The sequence below is a fragment of the Vigna unguiculata genome, chromosome 8 (assembly GCF_037176805.1).
Source record: "Vigna unguiculata cultivar grain cowpea cultivar isolate G323 ecotype 2 chromosome 8, ASM3717680v1, whole genome shotgun sequence".
In the NCBI taxonomy this organism is placed as follows: Eukaryota; Viridiplantae; Streptophyta; class Magnoliopsida; order Fabales; family Fabaceae; genus Vigna; species Vigna unguiculata.
This window is the reverse complement of record NC_140799.1, coordinates 18,774,624-18,795,888: the sequence shown is the minus strand read 5'-3', so window position 1 is coordinate 18,795,888 and position 21,265 is coordinate 18,774,624. Positions and strand designations below refer to the sequence as shown.

The window sequence follows — 21,265 nt, the reverse complement described above, 5'->3', positions numbered from 1 at the left end:
ATCTCGATGATGGCCTTGCATTTTTCGGGGTTGGTTTTTATGCCGCGCTGGGTTAATATAAAACCAAGGAATTTACCCCGGTCAACGCCGAATACACACTTGTCTGGGTTGAGATGAAGGTTGTATTGGCGTAGTGCAGAGAAAACTGCTGATAGGTCCTCGGCATGTTGTCGATGACTTGGAGACTTGACAACCATGTCGTCAACGTATACTTCGACACATTGTCCCATTAGATGACTGAAAACCTTGTCCATCAGCCGTTGGTAAGTTGCGCCAGCGTTTTTGAGACCAAAGGGCATGACCCTATAGAAGTAGTTGGCATTATCCGTGATGAAGGTGGTCTCGTGCATGTCAGATGAGGCCATGTGAATTTGGTTGTACCCGGAATATGCATCCAAAAAACTAAGCACCTCGTTTCCTGCCGCGCCGTCAACGAGTCGATCGATGTTGGGTAAGGGGTAGGCATCACGAGGGCAAGCCTTGTTTAGATTTGTGTAGTCTACGCGCATCCGCCATTTGCCATTGGCTTTCTTCACCAAGACAACATTAGAAAGCCAAGTGGTGTATTGAGCTTCTTCTATGAATCTTGCGTTTAGTAACTTGTCGGCTTCAACCTTAGCTGCTAGCCGACATTCTTCGTCAAGTTTGCGTTTTTTCTGGGATACTTAGCGGGCTTCTTTATAGATGGATAGTTTGTGGGATGCTACTAGAGGATCCACCCCAGCGAGGTCAGCGGCTGACCAGGCGAAAAGATCTGTGTTATTGATGAGGATGGGTGTGATGATGGCATGCTCGTCAGTGTTTAAATCGGTGCCTAGGTTGATAGAGTGGCCATTGGGAAGCTCTAGAGGGGAGGTCTCTTCGATTGGTTCAAGACGAACATTCCAGCCTACTCTGGGGTCTAGATCTTCGCCAGACAGGGTGATGCAAGAGCCAGGGGGTCGCTCAATGTGGTTGGTTTGTTGAATTGGGAGTTGTGGTCGTAGGCTGGCCATGTAACATTCGCGTGCCAAGCGCTGATCGCAGTGGATGGTAAGGATGTCGCCGGGAGGGGAAGGGAACTTCATGGCCAAGTGAGGGGTGGAAACAACGGCGCCGAGGGTCTTCAGGGAAGGACGACCCAGGAGGATATTGTAGGATGTTGGCGCGTCGACGATAAGGAAGCGGATTGGGATGGTTTTGGTTTAGGTCCCCTCACGAAAGATGGTGTGGAGGTCGATATAGCCACGGGTGGATACTTGTTCACCAGAGAAGCCATAGATTGGCTCGTCATATGGGACCATGACGGTGTCCGGAAGCTGAAGTTTTTGGTAGGTGGCCTAGTAGAGGATATCAACAGAGCTGCCATGATCAACGAGGACTTTTTTAACAGCGTAGTTCTCGATTTCGACCGTGATAACCATGGGGTCATCTTGCTGATGGTCGAGGCCATGAAAGTCGTCATCTGTGAAGATGATAGGAGGCATACAGCGTCTATGGTGGGAATGGGTGATATGGTTGATGGATTGGATATGGCGAAGGTGTCTTTTCCTAGCAGAAGAAATGGATCCTCCACTAGCGAAGCTACCGGAGATGGTGTTGATGGTGCCGCGTAGGGGGGGGATCGACAGGGGTGATATCGGTGCGGGCCGGTTCGGGTTCTAGGTTGGGAGGTTGGGCGGGGCGTCTGTCGGAATGGGAGTCATGTTGAGGACGTATGTGGTCGGATCGAGGGGAGTAGCGGGATCGAGAGGAAGAGGAATGGTCATCTCTACGGATGAAACGACGAAAATGGCCAGCACGGACCAATTCTTCTGTTTTATCCTGGAGTGCTTTGCATTCTTCTGTAGTGTGGCCATGGTTGTGGTGGTAGCGGCAATATTTGGTCATATCAGCGTTGGGAGGTGTGGTTGTCTTGCGTGGTGGAGGGATTAGGTAAGCTTGTAGGGCTTCGTCGAGGATGCGGGAGCGGACTACGGTAAGAGGGGCATATCTGGTGAAGCGAGGTTGGCGAAGGGACTCCGAAGCTCAAGTAAGTCAAAACTCTCAAAAAGGTCAAATCTATGATTAATGAATGCGTACCTTTAATTATTGGGATCCACGTGTATTTATAGAGCATTAATTGTATCTGATTATGCCATGTGCCGGGCCATGGATTGGGCTGTAAGTGGGCCTGGGCCCTAGCCCAGGCCCTTAGGACCTGTTGAACACGGGGGCTTCAATTTGACTAAGTATATTAGAGTAGTCGGCCTAGGCTTTAATCTTATTGGGTCTGCTAGAGTAGTTGGTCTAGGCCGGCTACTTATCTTGACAGCTTATGTTGGTTATATGAGGTGTAGGTTATTCCTCTAGATGTTTAGGTTAGAACTGGTAAAACTTAGGCTAACTCGGCCTAGGCTGAATACTTGACTGCCTTGGTATATGTATTGCTTAATTATTTGGTCGAGTTTAGCTAGGTGTGGTACAACATTACATAGTAAAATTCATTCAAAATAAAATAAGATCTTGAATGAATTTATAATTTGTTTAATAAATTAATTACAAATATTGTATATTTTTCTCAGAGAAAGAGTAAAAAAAAAAATTAAAACAAAATAAAATAAATATTTGAATATGAAAGAGAAAGAATAGAACATAAAACCCAAAACACATAAATCCAATTCTTATCCTAATTTTGCTCTTTCAATCTTTTCTTTCACATTAATAACCTATTTACTATAGTTCAACAGTTAACTTAGTTAACTTAACATAAATTTAGTTTCTTAAAAGTGAAAATACAGTTCAATTATTATTAGGAATAGTTTAGTATATTTTAATTTAGTATAGTACAATTAACTATAGTTTAGTATAGTTCAGTAAATTATGTCCAACCCTAATCATAACACAGATTTATTTGAATAAGAATAGTTTTTATTGCATGGTAGGATAGGTTAAAGAAATTAAACCCCAATGATTTCATTCCATCGAAATAACCATTTTTTTCTTCCCCAAACAAGTGTTGAACCAAATTATTAGTTTTCTTCAAATTTTGTACTTTTCGTAATCCTTTTCACATTTATTACTCAAATATTTGCAGTATGTAGAATTCATCATGATTATCACACACGACAATGCTCCACACTCATGTATAGATATTTAGAAATTACTCATTAATAAAGTACTCACATTGGTAGTGGAATTCAAACTCAATTTAATAAAAGGAATGAGCATCAAACCATATCCTTTTTATGGATAATAGATTGTTGAGAATTGAAGAAAAAGAGAAGAACACAACAACAACAATAATGAATTTAAGCATCAAGCATTCCTTTAACGACTTTCTCTTACCAAATTAGTTGGGTAGGAAAATCCTTGGGGGAAGGTTACAATCCTCCAAAATTATAAATACAAGGAAAAAAGAACTTCAATGTAGGATTCTAGTTTACAATTATGAATACATCACTGCACCAATTTCTCCATGTTGTACACACAAAAATTCATTTCTGACAAAAAAACCTATAAATCTTTAAATGGCTACTGTCATGTTACAAACAATAACTTTCTTTGTTTTAATTGACTTAAAGTTCAACACCCGACATACCAAATAAACTTTCAAGTAATGCTAGAAATAGCATGAACAACAAAATTAGAGAATTACTGCAAAACGGTGATCCCCTGGAGAACTGGAATTTGTGAGATTGATCCCTGCAGAAGAGAAACAAGCAATAGTGTTACTATAAAAAAAATTAGTATACATCAATGTATCTTGAGAGAAAAACAGGGCGTAATATCAAAATCCAACAAGAGATTTCAAATTTTTATTAATAAGCTATATAACTGAAATATTTATATTTCAATGACATCCTTTTCTTCATTTAAAGCACAAATCTTGGTGAAATTCTGAGAATTTGATTGTCTTAGTTGAAGTATATTGCTATTACAATTTACTTTCTTTAAAGGAACTCTTACCTTTGAAGGGAGGAAAGTAAGCCACAGAAAATTGCATTGTCAGGCAAATTACTTTCATCGGTGTCTTTCTCTGGGTTTACAACGTGCACATAAACTTCTTGGCCCAGATACCAAGAGTTGAGGTTCTCCGCACGAAGGTTCCAAATACCGGCATTGTCAAGAGATACCAAAATGGCTGTCCAAGCACCAGGAAAGACCTGCAGACAGGTTAAAATGAAGTAATTCATGGTTGAATGTGTGAAACAATCTCTATACTTGGTTCCCCTTGTTATATATGAAAATGGTTCATTCCAACATAACTTTCACATAAGTTTTTGAGCAAATGTATGGAGTAAGAGATTGTGGTGTGGCTAAGGAAGTAAGTTAGTAATACCTGTGTAGTGCTGCGAGCCACACCATCCCATTTATTATAAGTGCTCCTGCTATTTTCCGTCCATACTCCAAAATCCATGCTACAGTTCAAATGAGAAATTCACTCCCTCTTATCCTCAATTTTAGTGCGACATAGATAAAAAACCAAAATGATAAATTGAAATTTTAAAGCTAAAATCTTACCCAACAACAAAGAATGCATAGCCATCCAAATGATAGCTCTGGACTGCAGTGTCATTGTTTTGAAATATTATTTCCATAAAACCTCTGTAAGTACCATTAATCAGAGAAGTATCAACTTTTGGGGGTCTGTTCATCAATCTATTTGGAAAATCAATCTTGTACACACCCAAAATTTTAAATTGTTGTGCAAGCTTCAGAGGTGTTGAAGGTGGTAAGTATGATATACCATTAAGGGTAGTTCGCCACTTTCCATTTATAAGCTCTGGAGGTCTATTAAGAATAACATATACATCTGTCACAGTAATATCACCATATTTGAAGGAGCCCTGTGGGTTTGGACGTGCAGCACCAGCAGAAACATTCCACCTAAAAGTACCATAATCGAATGAGAGTTTGAATGTTCAAAATTTTATGATATTAAAATACTCTAGACCTAACCGTAAAATTTAAGGTGTGATCAAAGGGCAGCAAGTATAATATATTAATGTTGTTTTTTCTTTTTTTTTGTATTGTCCCCCTAAACGCCAATGTCAAAAAGACAGTGTAATAACTTAGGGACTATAGTATTCACCTAGTTTTTTATCAAAGCAAAAGTTTCTGCTAGGAGACAAAGTACCAACTAATAACCTTATGGATCTTGCTTGATTTATTGAGAATGAAGGATCATCTTCACCCAAAAGACTAGGAAGGGGGCCTGAAGCAGGTCCCAGAGAATTAGAGTAGTGCAAAATGGCAACTCCAGTAGCTCTAGCCCATGATGAATTAACAAACCGAGGACTGGCAACAATATAGTAATCAGTGCTGGCATTTTGATCCATTGTAACCAAGAATGAATATGACTGACCCACATGAATATCCATGTTGGTGTAGTTTTGCTGAACCGTGTATGATCCTTCAGTCTCCACAAGAAGCAAGTTGTGATTTTGTATCCTAAAATTCAAACTTGTTGAGATACCAACATTGTGAACACGTAGGCGATATGTTTTTCCTGTGTCAAACAGAATGATAAACAGTTGATGATACATGACTACAGAAAAATTTAAGTTCTCACTTGTTTACAAACTACTTTAGATATCTAGATTTAAAATGACTAAAGTATCTGCAAATTCTTGTTTGAGCATGTAAACGTGAGTGATAGAATTAAAAACCATCTATTTTTGGGTGAAAATCTTAAGTGCTGCATAATATGAAGGGACATCTTAAAATTCTTAGAGGTCCTCTTCTAATCATGAAAATTGGTTCCATCCTAAAGAGTCAAGCAGCGTATTTGGGAGCCAAAATTTAAAATCTATAGACCCTTGATAATTGGAGCCCTGTGCAGAAGCTATGTTTGTGCATGTTATTCTACGGCCTGAATAAATGTTATGCCCCAATATAGAAGAACAACATGATCAGAGAAAGATTTGGGAGGATGACAAAAATGATATGGTAGCAAGACATACTCGCAGAATAAAAGAATATACAAAAATCATAATTAGTGTCTAGATGATGAAGGATTAACCCCAACCAAGGATGGAGGCACATGCTTAAGAAGACTAAGCATGTTTAAAAAGGAAGAAGGAAGTTCACTAATCCTTCATCCCTTTCATTTGTGTTTGTTATTTTTTATTCCCTAAGTTGACTTAGTTGAATCAACTTTAGTTGACTTGTTGACCTTTGACTAGGTTTGACTTGTTGACTATAGTTGACTTGACTTAAGCCAACATGCTAATCTATGTTTATTTGCTTTGTAGGTTAATTAGGAGTAAGAAAGCAATGCTAGGTGGCGCATGGTGATTGGGGAGCATAAATGATGTGGAGGAGAGAGTAAAGCAAAGGCATAAAGCATAAAGAAAAATGCATAAAGCAAGTGTACCTATGTACCTTTGGTCTCCTTTGAATTTAGCACACTTTGGCCACTTTTTGGAGACATATGAGACACATTCTTTGTCTCCTTTTGTGCTAGAACGAAATTAGCCTTGCGCACACCATAGTTGGCTCTTTTGTCTCTCATTTTTGAAACCTTATTTGACCTAGTTTCTAGAAGCTAGGATTAGGTTTTTGTAGAGACATCCTTAGGTATCTTTTATTTGCTTAGAAGCCCCTAAACTCTTCTATATAAGGGGTGCTCCTAAACATGTAAAAGGGTTGAATATTTTGAAGTAAAAACACTCTTGTGTCTCAACCATTTGTGAGAGTTTCCTCCCTTGGAAGTGAATACTTTTAAGCCTTATCTTGCATAGCAAGTGGCGGCACACATCCACTCATCTTCAAGGTTGCCATGGCTTCTAGCCTAGCCTTGTAGTGGCGTGCTTCTCACATTCTTTACCATTTCTTTCCTTTCCATTTTATGTTTTCTTCTTCCTTTAATTGTTCTTGGTTTTCTATGGTTTATGTGCTTTCCATTTCCTTTTTGTTTTGAATCAATCCATCATCTTCTTCTCTTGAGCTTTGTGAAAGGAACCTTCACATCTAGATAGCTTGCTATCTTAATGTCCAGTGGGGATTTCACTTAGCTTTCTTAATCAACTCACACCATATTCAATAATCTTAAAAAAGGAACAAGATAATCCTTCATCATTTGGTATCTAGAGCTTTGGTTGTCCTTGAATATGGTGTTTTCATGTTCTAACCTTGTCTTGTGTAGCTATCTTTTAATGGTTCACATAAAAACAATGCTGGCAAAAACTGTTCACGATTTTAAAAGATTAAACTGCACCTGCTCAGTGGTCTAAAAATAACGTTCTTGATGTCTAAAGAAAGCTCTGTTAGTCTAGTTTTTAACAAAAAAAGAACCAATGCATTTGGAGTTTTGTGGAGAGAGTTATGATTGAAATAGTGAGCAAAGGTCAGAACTGCCAAGATCACCGCGAATCAACGTTTTTCAGGTTATGTTGGACAGTTTTGGCTACTGTTTTTGTTACTCTTCTTACTCCTAAATGTTGTTGGATAACATGTCTTTGTGTGCTTAATCATTGACCTTTATTTCCAAAAGTTTAAATGCATGATAGCTACATGTTTGAGTCTTTAAATGTGCCTAACTTTTGCTTGAGTCATATGTCATATGTTAGCTTGAAGTTTTCTTATTCTTGTTTTTCCAAGTATTTGAATCTTGCTTTCACTTTATGTCTTGCTTGATGTATGCTCCATGAAATTGATTTTGGCCTAAAACTTGAGGAAGTAAGTGTCCAAGCCACCTAAAACTCTTTCTCACCATTTTATGAAACTAGTTGTGAAAGAAGAAAAATTTGCACCAATTTTTGCCTAAAAACCGAGAGCAACCTTGCTCCTTGGTGAACTAAAAGTGTGTTTTTCACTAGGTGTTATGCTACTAGTTTTCATACTTGAGAATTGGGTGATATTGGCTAATTAGTTCCATGCTTTAACTTAGTTATGATCTTTCTTGGTGTATGCATGATTTAAGACTTGAAGATGCTTGTTAAGTGCTTTCCATAGAGTCTTTAAAATGTGCTTTTCTTGTTTTAGTCTTGTTAAAAATTTTGTCTCAAACTTTTCTTCTTTAGAGTTTAGCTTTCCTTGTTTTTGTGCTTTTCTTGCTTGTCACTAGGTGTTCTTTGTTTTGTCTTAGTACTTTTCTTTTCTTGAAACTCTTGGATGTTGTTGCCGAATCAGTTGCCTTGCATTTGAAAGGTTTTGAACAAGTTTTTAAAAGTGTTTGCTCCACTCCTTTGGAGGAGCTTTGAGTGTAGCCTTGCCTTATTACTTTGGGAGAGTGATCTAAACACTTGGGTTACATTTTGGGTTGGAATTGGTCTCGGTTTTCATGTTGTCTAACTCCTAATTCATTTATTTTGTCTTGGCTTTGAGTGTTTTGTTGTAGGAATCATGGCAAGTTCATCAAATGCACTTACTCTAAACAAAAACAATACATTGATGAGATTACTTCGGGATTTGGAGTTCTCTAGGAAGGAGTCCTTTGAACAATTGAGAAAAGAAAAGGAGCAAAGTGACCTAAGAATCCAAGAGCACATTCAAAGGCTTGAAGCTAAAGAGCAAGAAAGAGAGGCTAGGAAAAGAGGGCATTCTAGGCGCAACCCATCACAAGAGAAGCAAACTCCAAAGATTCCTAAGTTCTATGGTGGAAGTGATCCAAAAATCTTGATTGGGAAGCTAAAGTTGATCAAATTTTCAATGAAAATCATGTAAAGGATCAAGCACAAGTTGATCTAGTAGTTTTAGGATTTTTGGAGTATGTCAATACTTGGTGGCATAAAGTTTGTAAGAATTATGACCAAGGGCCACCCGCGGCTTCTTGTATGGACATTAAAACTCTTATGCGCGCTAGATTTGTTCCTCCATCCTATAGGAAGGAACTTCCTTTGAAGCTCCAAAGGCTTCACCAAGGTTCTATGAGTGTGAGTGAGTACTTTAAAGAATTAGAGTCTCAAATGCGTAGGGTTGAAATAAAAGAAACTAATAAAGAGAAAATAAAAAGATTTGTGAGTGGTCTTAGGAGAGACATAAAAGACCAAGTAGAGTTGTATGAGTACTCCACTCTTGAAAATGTTTTCACACTTGTCCTTGGGATTGAAATTCAATTGAAAAGAAAAAGAAGGGCAAAAAAGAGTTACTCACCCAACCACTACTCTAGTCACTCACGGAAGGGAAATGATAAAAAGAAACATGATAAGTTCTCTTCTAACTCTCATAAAGAACCACCAAGTAAAAGTAAGTCTCCAAGTGATCACATTCACCATTCCACTTCTTCAAGATCAAGTTCCATTAAATGTTTTAAATGTTTGGGTTATAATCACATTGCTTTAAATTGTCCAACCAAGAGGACCATGATCTTAAAGAAGAGTAATGATGTTGAAAGTGAACACTCATCTCCCCATTCTCTTTCAAAAGAATCTTCTTCCTCTAGTAAAACTAAAATTTTTGAGAAAGACCCTGTTATTAAGGTGCATGATAGGTCAAGATCAAAGTGAGCTTGAGCCAACTCAAAGAGAAAACATTTTTCAATCTAGATGCAAAATTAACAAATGGGTTTGCTCTCTAATTATTGATGGAGGAAGTAGTACCAATGTAGCTAGCACAAGGTTGGTGGAAAAGCTTAGCTTAGAGACCATTCCTCATGCTAAGCCCTACAAGCTTGCTTGAATAAGTAAAGAGGGAGAAATAGATGTCAATAAACAAGTCCTAATTAACTTTTCTATAGGAAGCTACAAAGATGAGGTGCTATGTGATGTTGTTCCCATGGAAGTCACACATATCTTACTAGGTAGGTCATGGCAATTTGATAAACAAACTTTACATGATGGTCATACCAACTAATACATTTTCTTCAAAAATGGGAAAAAGACAACTTTACTACCTCTATCACCTCAAGAAGTTAATAAGGATAGAAATATAATAAGAAATGATAAAAAAGAAAAAGAAAAGGAGCAAGCTTTCACCAAGGTGTTACTTGCCTACAAAAAAATTCTTCCAAAGCAAGATGTGCATCACTCGTCCTTCTCTTCCCAAGCCAAAAAGGAAGGCCCAAAGCATAAGCAAGAGAGGAAGAATAGTCTAGAAAATAAAGATGGCCTAACCAAAGCTAGGGGTCATACCCTTAGAAAGGATGGAATAAAAGCTCTTAAAAGGGAGACGCAAATCCTCCCCCAAATCAAGTCAAGTTCCATCCACAAAGGCTTAAAGAATTTGTGGTCAAATTCTCTCCAAGAAGGGGAGGATGATGAAGGATTAACCCCAACCAAGGATGGAGGCACATGCTTAAGAAGACTAAGCATGTTTAGAAAGGAAGTTCACTAATCCATTATCCCTTTCATTTGTGGTTGTTATTTTTTATTCCCTAAGTTGACTTAGTTGAATCAACTTTAGTTGACTTGTTGACCTTTGACTAGGTTTGACTTGTTGACTATAGTTGACTTGACTTAAGCCAACATACTAATCTATGTTTATTTGCTTTGTAAGTTAATTAGGAGTAAGAAAGCAATGCTAGGTGGCGCATGGTGATTGAGGAGCATAAATGATGTGGAGGAGAGAGTAAAGCAAATGCATAAAGCATAAAGAAAAATGCATAAAGCAAGTGTACCTATGTACCTTTGGTCTCCTTTGAATTTAACACACTTTGGCCACTTTTTGGAGACATATGAGACACATTCTTTGTCTCCTTTTGTGCTAGAACGAAATTAGCCTTGCACACACCATAGTTGGCTCTTTTGTCTCTCATTTTTGAAACCTTATTTGACCTAGTTTCTAGAAGCTAGGATTAGGTTTTTGTAGAGACATTCTTAGGTATCTTTTATTTGCTTAGAGGCCCCTAAACTCTTCTATATAAGGGGTGCTCCTAAACATGTAAAAGGGTTGAACATTTTGAAGTAAAAACACTCTTGTGTCTCAACCATTTGTGAGAGTTTCCTCCCTTGGGAGTGAATACTTTTAAGCCTTATCTTGCATAGCAAGTGGCGGCACACATCCACTCATCTTCAAGGTTGCCATGGCTTCTACCCTAGCCTTGTAGTGGCGTGCTTCTCACATTTTTTACCATTTCTTTCCTTTCCATTTTATGTTTTCTTCTTCCTTTAATTGTTCTTGGTTTTCTATGGTTTATGTGCTTTCCATTTCCTTTTTGTTTTGAATCAATCTATCATCTTCTTCTCTTGAGCATTGTGAAAGGAACCTGCACATCTAGATAGCTTGCTATCTTAATATCCAGTGGGGATTTCACTTAGCTTTCTTAATCAACTCACACCATATTCAATTATTTTAAAAAGGAACAAGAGAATCCTTCATCACTGGATCACATGATCATGAAACATAAATGCATACACTTATGATATAAAAGACTTTGCCTTGTCACAGATGACAATTAGCTCAAGTCAAGCAGACAAGAGTTTGGTCTGCGTATTTCAGGACAACATAGAAGGACTGGATAATAAGATACCTCAAATTTCAATAACTCGGCAAAAAACTATTATTTATTCTATATTTCTATATTTCAAAAGCAAACTAACCCAGATTGGTAAAAAAACGAAAGTTAACACGATGTCCCAGCTTGACTTTGTCATCTTGTATAAGATACAATTTGTCTATTTCAAATCCAAACTGTTTTGCGACTATCTGCAATAGGCATGGCTTTATTATATTAAATTATAATTTCAGACATAAAACTTCGTGTGGACTCCTCTGGAAAATAAAAGTTCTAAGGAGAAGGAAGATTGTTGCCAACTTGCCATGTATGTTACTGTCACATGCCTCTCCCATGCTTATAAACTAAGTGAAAAAAAAAAAATCCATTGCCTATGTTCTTACCTGGTTCCACATTTATTATTTGGTAAGAAATGCCATTTTGGACAAGATTGTCATCATAGCGATAAGGACCTAGTCCATTAATAAGCACTCCGTCAGGAACTCCAAGGTCAACCCCATTTTCAACATCTTTCCTGAGATCCTGTTTCACCATGTGAAATGCTCAAAGCTCTATGAAGAAAAAGAAAAAAATTACCAAAGTCAGTCAGGGAAAGCAAAAGGACCTTATGACTCTTGGTGTACCAGTCACTCAAAAATAGGGTAATATCTCCATCTGGCCATCCAAAGGGAACAGGAATAACTGGTCGATTGTTTATGATGACACCTCCATATCCTCCTGCAGCTTTCTGGAAGTTTAAGGAAGGGAAGTAGAAAAAGCTCCCTATCTGATCTTTAACTTGAAACTCATACGTCCAATTCCACCCTGCTGGAATTGGACAATTAGTTCCCGAAACTCCATCCTGCCAAGAATTTTTCCGATGTTGTATGCCATTCCTGCATTTAACTACGCAACATAATCATTACCATCATTATTACTAGTTACATCATCATTCTGGACAAAACCCAATTATGTTACCATGTTAGAAGTAATGGTTCATCAAGATTGTTCTTGACATTGACAACTACATTCCAGTTTGTGGTGATATTCAGAGTTGGTCCTGGAAATTGTCCATTGATCCCAATAACCTGAAATAGAAATTTGTTACAAAAGAGGGTTCATGAAAAACAGCATTAGTCATAGGTGAGTATGAAACAAACAAGTAAATTCAAAAAGCTACAGAGTATATTATAAATACAGAAACAAACCACATGTTTTTACATGCACTAGTCTAATAAAAACGAATGAATTAAATTTTATGCACTTATACAACACATAAGAAATCTCGAGTACAGTGTTAAATGGTCAAACGTATATTGAAAGTGAATAGGTTTCTCCAAAGACTTTGGAGGGTTGTCTTTACAATCCATTTGGGATCTGGTGGAAAAAAGAGAGCAAGAAACTAGGGATAAGTCAAAATGGCTTCTTTGTTAGTTTGTAAGATATCTAAATTATTAAAAGGTTTTAGGATACATTCTCAGTAGTCTAATTAATTTAGGGGGTGATTGATAACCTAACGTTGTTGTACTAATTCATATCATGTCCTTGTAAGTTCTTTCTAGTGATGCCAAAGTATTTATGTCCCTTTTTTAAGAGAGGAAGGGGATCTTCCTTTTGTTTTACACTCAACTGAATTGAATGATGGTATCATGGTATGGTTATAATTAGTTTAGGGACATTATGAAGGCATTTGAAACCATGAAAACTTGGAAAGTGCATAACTATTAGAAAAAGATTAAAGAAATTAAATATGGGCGTGGTGGTGGGGGGGGGATACGGTGTAAGAAAAGTGAAGGTTTGTACATGTTTGTATGGATCATTGTCATTAAGAAAATAGATTAAAAACATCATGGTATGTGTTTTAGAAACTTTGAATTTTCAAACCACTAGGGTTGGCCTAGTGGTGGAGTTTGGGCGGTTAGCATGACGTCTTGGTCCAGATCTCATATATACTGCACAAGAACAAAAACTAGAATCCTCATTGGAGCTGAATTAGATCAGGTAGAGACCGAAAACCAAAGATGTAAGTCCTATCGCTAGTATACCTATAGATCAAGTCATATAGGCCTTCTCACATTGAGCCATGATAGAACTATGACCACAAAAATAAATCAAAACAGCACAGCAAATGATAGTGTATGAAAACTGTATTATTGAATGTGTGAAAATGAGCAAAACGGTGGTATGACAATATAGAATATCTCTAGAGTCTATGACTCCTCCAGAGAGATCACTCTCCTTACCCTATTTCATAACAAACTTCCGTATCCTCCCTCTCTCTTTCCTCCCTTCTCAAATACTTCTCTTCTTTTGCCACGTCATTACCCTCCTAACTAATTAATATTCCCTGGGCCTGTTTTCTTCCTCCTAGAGTAAACCTTCCATATCTTGGGCCTTCCACTAACATGGCCTTCTTCATCATCTTTCTCATGTTGTATCAGCCCTTCCTCAAGTGTTCTATCATTATTCCCTCCTCCAAATATTGTCATACCATCGTTTTGCTCATTTTCACACATTCAATAATACAGTTTTCATACACTATCATTTGCTGTGCTGTTTTGATTTATTTTTGTGGTCATAGTTCTATCACTGGTCCGACCTGCCAGATACCTGCTAGGAGAGTTAGCGGAGTTACCCTTCTTCCATGCCACCGAAGATGTCAGATAGAGTGGAAGCATTGGAGGAGCGTTTGACGGCAATGGAGGCTTCAATGCGACAATCGTTGGTGGAGTTTCGTCAATCTATGTTGGAGGAATTTGCTAGATTGCATACTGCAAGAAGTGAAGAGCGAGTTTCATCGTCTCCAGAAATGGAAGCGTCACCGGAGGAAAGAATGACAGCGAAGAAGGTAGAACTGCCTTTATTCGACGGAACTGACCCGGTGGGATGGATTACGCGCGCAGAGACTTATTTCGAGGTTCAGGGGTCGAAGGAGGAAATGAAGGTGCGATTGGCTAAGTTAAGCATGGAGGGGGCCACTATCCATTGGTTCAATCTTCTCCGCGACTCTGGTGAGGGGTTGACTTGGACGAAGTTAAAACGGGAGCTGATTGGGAGATACGGAGGTGGTTGAAGTGACAATCCCTATGAGGAACTTAAGGACTTGAATCAAACAGGAAGCATAGAGGAATACCTGTCGGAGTTTGAATTCATTTCGTCCCAGGTATCACGATTGTCGGAAGAACAATATTTAGGATATTTCATCGGTGGTCTTCGACCGGAGATTCGAAGACGTGTTCGCACTTTCAATCCTATCAACCGCTTAGAGGCTATGCGAATCGCGAGGAACGTAGAAATTGAGTTATATGGGGAACAAAGTGGTAGAGGAGTCGGAGGACGCATGGGAAGAGGAAATCAAGGATGGGTTTCGAATAACCCAGATAGAACTGGTATCGGGTCGGGTTACAGCCCAAATAAGATGGGTATAGGAGTGGGTCCAAGTGTTAGAGCCCAATCAAAAGGGTTCTCTAACGAAAGTGTGGCCCAAGGAGGGGCGAGAGCTGCTGCATCACCCATACAACGTGCTGATAGCGATCGATCTTCTCCATCAGAACGAAATAGGGGTACTAAACATCTCCCTTATTCTGAATTAATGAATCGTAAGGCACAAGGGCTCTGTTTCAGATGTGGTGAAAAATATCATCCATTACACAATTGTGCAGAACGACAGTTGAGGCTGCTTGTGTTGGGTGATGATGAAACCGTGAATGAGGAAGGAGAGATTATCGCTAGTAAGGAGATGGAGCAAAAGGAAGAGTCCACATTGGATTGCGGAGCTATGGGAATGTTTGGAGGAGTGGAGATAGGTGGAAATGAAAGGATTATTCCTTCGACCCTACGCTTGGAAGCATCTATTAATGGAGTTTTTGTGGTGGTTTTGGTTGACAGTGGGGCGAGCCACAACTTTATATCTCCTCATGTAGTGGCAGCTTTGGGATTGGAAATGGAGAATGAAAAGCCTATTGGAGTGCAGTTGGGTGATGGCCATAAGATACCCACTTTGGGTAGATGCAAGCCTGTGAAAATCCAATTTGGCAATTTTCATACTGTTGTAATACTGCATGTGTTGGAATTAGGAGGGCTGGATATGATATTGGGAGTAGCCTGGTTACAAGAATTTGGTAAGGTGACTTTCGATTGGAAAAACAGAGTTATCAGTTTTAACTGGTTGGGATACCTAGTGGAATTACAGGGGCAGAAAACAGAAAGGAGATGTCAAACAGAAATGGTGGCTTCTTTGCAAAGCTTAATGGCCCAAAGAACACAGAAAAATTATCTAGGTATTGACAGGGGCTTGTCTATTATACAATTGAATGAAGTGCAGCAAGTGTTGTCCACTTTTCAAGAAATTTTCAAGGAACCGAAAGGACTACCTCCAGCTAGAAAGATTTCTCATGGTATTGAACTGTATAAGGAGGTCGGACATGTGAGTGTGCGACCTTACAGATATCCGTATCATCACAAAGAAGAGATAGAAAAACAGGTGAGTGAATTGTTACATCAAGGAACTATTAGGCATAGCACAAGTGCTTTCTCAAGCCCAGTCATTCTGGTTAAGAAGAAGGATGCTTCATGGAGGATGTGTGTGGATTATAGAGAACTGAACAAGGTAACAGTGCCAGATAAATACCCGATTCCTTGGTGGAAGAGCTATTGGATGAGTTGCATGGAGTTGCTTACTTTTCAAAACTAGACTTGAAGTCCGGGTATCACCAAATTAGAATGAGAGAGGAAGATGTGCACAAGACAGCTTTTCGCACTCATGAAGGCCATTACGAGTACTTGGTAATGCCCTTCGGGTTAACTAATGCCCCAGCCACTTTTCAATCAATAATGAATCAAGTTTTCAAGCCCTATCTAAGGAAGTTTGTCTTAGTATTCTTTGACGATATTTTAGTGTATAGTCGAAGGTGGCAAGACCACTTAGAGAATTTATCTCTAGTGTTGCAACTATTACAGCAACAAGCTTTTGTGGTGAATCAAAAGAAGTGTGTGTTTGGCAGTAGACAAGTGGTATATTTAGGCCATGTTATCTCAGAACAGGGAGTGGCAGTTGACCCTAGAGTAAACCTTCCATATCTTGGGCCTTCCACTAACATGGCCTTCTTCATCATCTTTCTCATGTTGTATCAGCCCCTCCTCAAGTGTTCTATCAAGCCACCTCCCATTATGAAAAGGAAAAATATATTTGGACTCCCCATATGTTATTCAACAGCAAGTGCGACAGAGATAAAATAATAGGTGATAGGAAAAGAGAGAAAGAGTGAGAAATTAGAGGTTATGATGGACGGTTTAAAATAATAGGATATCCAAAAATCATTGCCCCTGTAGAATGTCAAAGTATAAGGGATTTGGCTAGTCAGGTATTCACTTTAACTCACATCTCTTTGCTCATAAAGAAGCCTAACTAGAGTGTCAAAGTGTCCTTTATTGCTCTACTGCAGCACTAAGACCTGCTAGTGTTTGGTCCTTAACTCTAGGACTGAACAGGAGAGTAGGAGTCTATTGCATACAACGCTAGTTTGTATCCAAATAGGTACTATGACAACATATGATGATTACTTCACTGTTTTGGTTGATGGTAGGATTGCAGAAGGGCATTGTCAGTTAGGCTCTACTTTGGTTTTCAGCTCAGCATTATTTATCATTTGAACTGGAAGGTTCCTCATCCCCAACCTCCTCCTATCCTAAAATACCATAAAACGACATTTACAAGGACACACTGAATGAAAATCGAATCAGCCCCAAAAAGGAAACCCAAAAGTACTAAAATATGTTGGAGCTTCTTAAGAACACTATAGAAGGTGATACTCCGACTAACTTTAATTGTTGATATTGCGTTTGGTTTTTGAAAAGAGAAATAGAAGGAATGGAAAATGGAAAGAAACAAGTTGATAAAAAGAGAAATAAGTAAAAGAAAAAATTGAATGTTGAGTGGTTTGATAGAGTACAAATGGGTGAGAAATAGAGACACAATTTGAAAGTTCTATAATTTGATAGAAAATAAGAAAAGATAGAAAGGTGAATATATATATATATATATATATATATATATATATATATATATATATATATATATATATATATATATATATGTAAGAAATAATATAGTGGTCCCCCAAATTATTTCTTTTCCCCTTTCCCTTTATCAAACGCCCAAAATTCTTCCCCCTCCCTCTCCATCCTTCCCCTCCACTCCACCAAAGACACCCTTACTGAACATTTTAAGGGCAAAAAAAGGTCAAAATCGGATCCCATCTAAACTATTCACCAGAAATACCAATATGCAAGAAAGAAGGTTAAATTCATCTGTTGTTAATCACAAAATGCCAAATATTTAACATACCAAAAATTGACATTGATAGTATACTCTCCTCTTGTCCATTTGAGTTATAATAATTAGCACTTAATTCAGAATTAACTATCAAGTAAATACTATCAGAATGGTATATCAACCGACATTTAATTTACCACAAAATTCAGGCATAAGTAAAAAACATTTCTAGCTGAAAACAGAATTACCACCACATATTAGGATACATTTGACCATTCCCTCATGAATCCAGTCACAAACAGAACTTCAGATCACAACACAAGCCTTAATCCAGAAGCACATGGAGTTTGGCAACTTGTAAACCAAGAATATTTCAAGTTTTTCAAAAACTCTTGACCTCAACAGCATCCAACATTGGCATGACTATGAAAAAGAAAAACAAAGCCACACTATAGAATTACCAGAGAAAAGGAATAACAAACCTTCTGTTTAACTCCAAGAGGGGAGGCTGAGGTGTAGGAAACCGTCCAATCGTAGAAAACATAAGGGTCACCTGCAAAAGTAACATCTAAGAAGCATAGAAGCGTTGTGAAGAACCAAGAAGATAATGATGGCATCGTATTTCTCAGTGAATCTCTCTGTCTCTCTCTCTCTTCTCAAGTTCTGTGCGCTGGGAGAGAGAAACTGTGAAGTGAGTGAGTGAAGTTACCAATTCTGTGCATCACATGCCAAAGAGGTCACTTTCTGACTTTTGCGTCCTCTCGTGGGTCCCTCTATGTTTTGCTTTTTCTAGACTTAACGGCCTTTTTTTGCCATCTTTCTGTCAATTTATTTTGATCCTTTGTCTTTTTACTATCTTACTAGCTAAGTAATTATATTATATTTCTCACCGGATAAACGTGTCTTCTTTTTCTAACATAACCATAGATGTTTGCACAGTTATATTTTTAGGAGATGCAGACGTTACATTGTAGGAGTTAGATGAGCAAAATAGAGTGTCTGGTTTTGTCAACATGGAACTCATTTTTATTGACTATAAACCCTAAAATAACAACACTATCTAAACAAAAATTATATTTGTCTATGTTGACATACAATTGATTGGTCCTAAGAGAAAGAACTATCCTAAGGTGATCTATATGACCACTAAGACTAATACTATAAACCGGTGGTGGATCTTGACTAAAATTGTTGAGAGAGCCAAAATAATACATCCAAAATTTATATATTTTATTATTGTCACTAACACAATAAAAATGAATACATAACTTAGTATAACGATAATCTAATAAAAATGAATCTATTCTTTTATTCTTCATCAATATACCTATTTTAAAAAAATAATACTAAAAAATGATTTATCATAATCTAATAAAAAATTGAGAAACATAAATACAAAAGAAAATTCGATGATAATCAAACCACACTTAAAATTCAATTATAAAAAACACACAATACATTCATCTTTTCTTCTATGTTCATAAAATAAAAAATTAATATAAAAGAGGCTCATTAAATAGATTATTAAACTAATATTTCACTATCAAGTGAGACAAAAGAGAATTACCTTCTTCTTTATTTCTTCGAGGACGGAAGAGAACATTTGAGAGATGAGAGCAAAAATAATTGATTTTTCTCTCTTCAGAAACAAAAGAAAATAGATAAGAATGAAAGATGAGAACAATTTGTAAGAAACTCAAGGCATAAACATATAAAAGAGGCTCATTAAATAAATTATTGAACTAATATTTCACTATCAAAGACGAAAGAATTACTTTCTTTTTTTCTCCCTCGAGGATGGAAGAGAATAAAGGAGAAATAAGAGAAAATATAATAGATCTTTTTCTTTTCAGAAACAAAAAGAAAAATAGATGAGAATGAAAAGTGAGAACAATTTATGAAAAACACAACTTATAATGAAAACAAATAATATAAAATATCTTGAAAAATCTTTTTAATCTTTATTCTTTATTATATTTGATTTTATATTTTATTATTTATTAGTATTATTTATTATGTTTATAAAAGAAATAAAATATTTGATTTAATATTTATAACAAAATAAAATAAAAATACCTAATATCTATAATAAAAAAATAAAAATACCTATTGTAAAAAAAATTTCAAAATTTAGGGGGGGTAAGGCCCCTCCTTGCCACCATAATAATCCGCCATTGCTATAAACCAAAATATCATCAAAATAAACAACAACAAATCTACCTATACAATCACGCAAGACATGATTCATTAAGCGTATGAATGTACTTGGAGCATTGGTTAAGCCAAAAGGCATGACTAACCATTCATAAAGAATAAATTTGGTTTTGAAGGCGGTTTTCCATTCATCTCCTTTTTGAATTCGGATTTGATGGTAACCACTCTTGAGTCTATTTTGGAAAAAATTTGGGTTCCATGTAATTCATTTCGAATATCATCAAGTCTTGGGATTGGGTGCCTATACTTGATGGTTATGTTGTTGATGGCCCTACAATCACAACACATGCATCATTTACGATCTTTTTTGGGCACAAACAACACAGACACAACACAAGGACTCAAGCTCTTTTGTACCCACCCTTTTTCTAGAAGCTCATTCACTTGGGATTCCATCTCCTTTGTTTCAATTGGGTTTGTCCTATAGGCAAGTCTATTAGGAAGACTAGCCCTTGGGACAAAATCAATTTGATGCTCAATCCCTCTAAAAGGAGGAAGTCCATGAGGACCATCTTTTGGAAAAAGATCTTAAAATTCTTGAAGGAGAGCAATAATAGGAGGAAGAAGATTCTTAAGTGAAGAGCTAGAGAGAAAAGTGAGTATAGCTTGACACAAAAGAAGGTAGGAAGGTTGTTCCTCATGAAAAGTATGGAAAAAATATTTTTGAGTGAGAAACACTTCATGAGAAATGACCTTAGGATTAGAGACATTGAACTCTCCTACCTTAGTCTTTGAAACCTCTTTAGAGTTCTTAGAACTCTCTTCCTCTATCCTAGCTCTCATTTGAGATTGATCACTAGCAACTTGGCTAGGAGTTAGAAGGTGAAGGACAAAAGTCTTAGAATGATGAAGGAGGGAGATCTCATTGGTATGGCCATTGTGGATGGTTTTGCGATCAAATTGCCACGGCCTTCCCAAGAGAATATGGCAAGCTTCCATTGGTATCACATCACACAAAACTTTGTCTTTAAATTTGCCAATGGAAAACTTGATTTCAACTTGATGCCGAACCTTGAAATCCCCATCTTCATTAAGCCAATGAAGTTTGTAAGGTTTGGGATGGGATATTAATGCTAGGTTCAACTTGTCAACCAACCTAGTGCTACAACAATTGTAGCACGACCCACTATCAATGATAAGAGAACAAGTGTTATTTAAAACATCACACCTTGGGTGGAAAATGTTTTCTCTTTGATCATTAAGAGGAAGGCTAGGTTGATTGTTAAGCAACCTCCTAATCATAAGAAGATTGCCTTCTTTGGCAAAAGAATGTTCTTTGGAAGCACTAGAATGAGAACTCTCAAAGTCACTTGAAGAAGTAGACTCCTCTTGACTGCTATAGAGGTCTTTTCCTTTAGCACAATGGTGCGCTTTGTAGGACATTGGGTAGCTACATGACCTCTACCTAGACATTTGAAACATTTAATGTCACTAGTTTTTTT

The 21,265-nt window shown here is 37.4% G+C and overlaps 1 protein-coding gene across 1 annotated transcript; it reads right to left on the bottom strand.

Moving 5' to 3' along the window:
- Positions 1 to 3,264: 3,264 nt before the first annotated feature.
- Positions 3,265 to 18,344, bottom strand: LOC114193104 (monocopper oxidase-like protein SKU5). Its single transcript, XM_028082803.2, has 9 exons — positions 18,092 to 18,344; positions 12,314 to 12,423; positions 11,961 to 12,231; positions 11,740 to 11,878; positions 5,110 to 5,470; positions 4,483 to 4,848; positions 4,301 to 4,379; positions 3,928 to 4,124; positions 3,265 to 3,663 (listed from the first exon to the last, which is right to left on the bottom strand). The coding sequence occupies exons 1-9, from the start codon at positions 18,224 to 18,226 to the stop codon at positions 3,537 to 3,539; spliced, it is 1,785 nt and encodes a 594-aa protein (XP_027938604.1). The 5' UTR covers positions 18,227 to 18,344; the 3' UTR covers positions 3,265 to 3,536.
- Between the last annotated feature and the right edge of the window lie 2,921 nt (positions 18,345 to 21,265).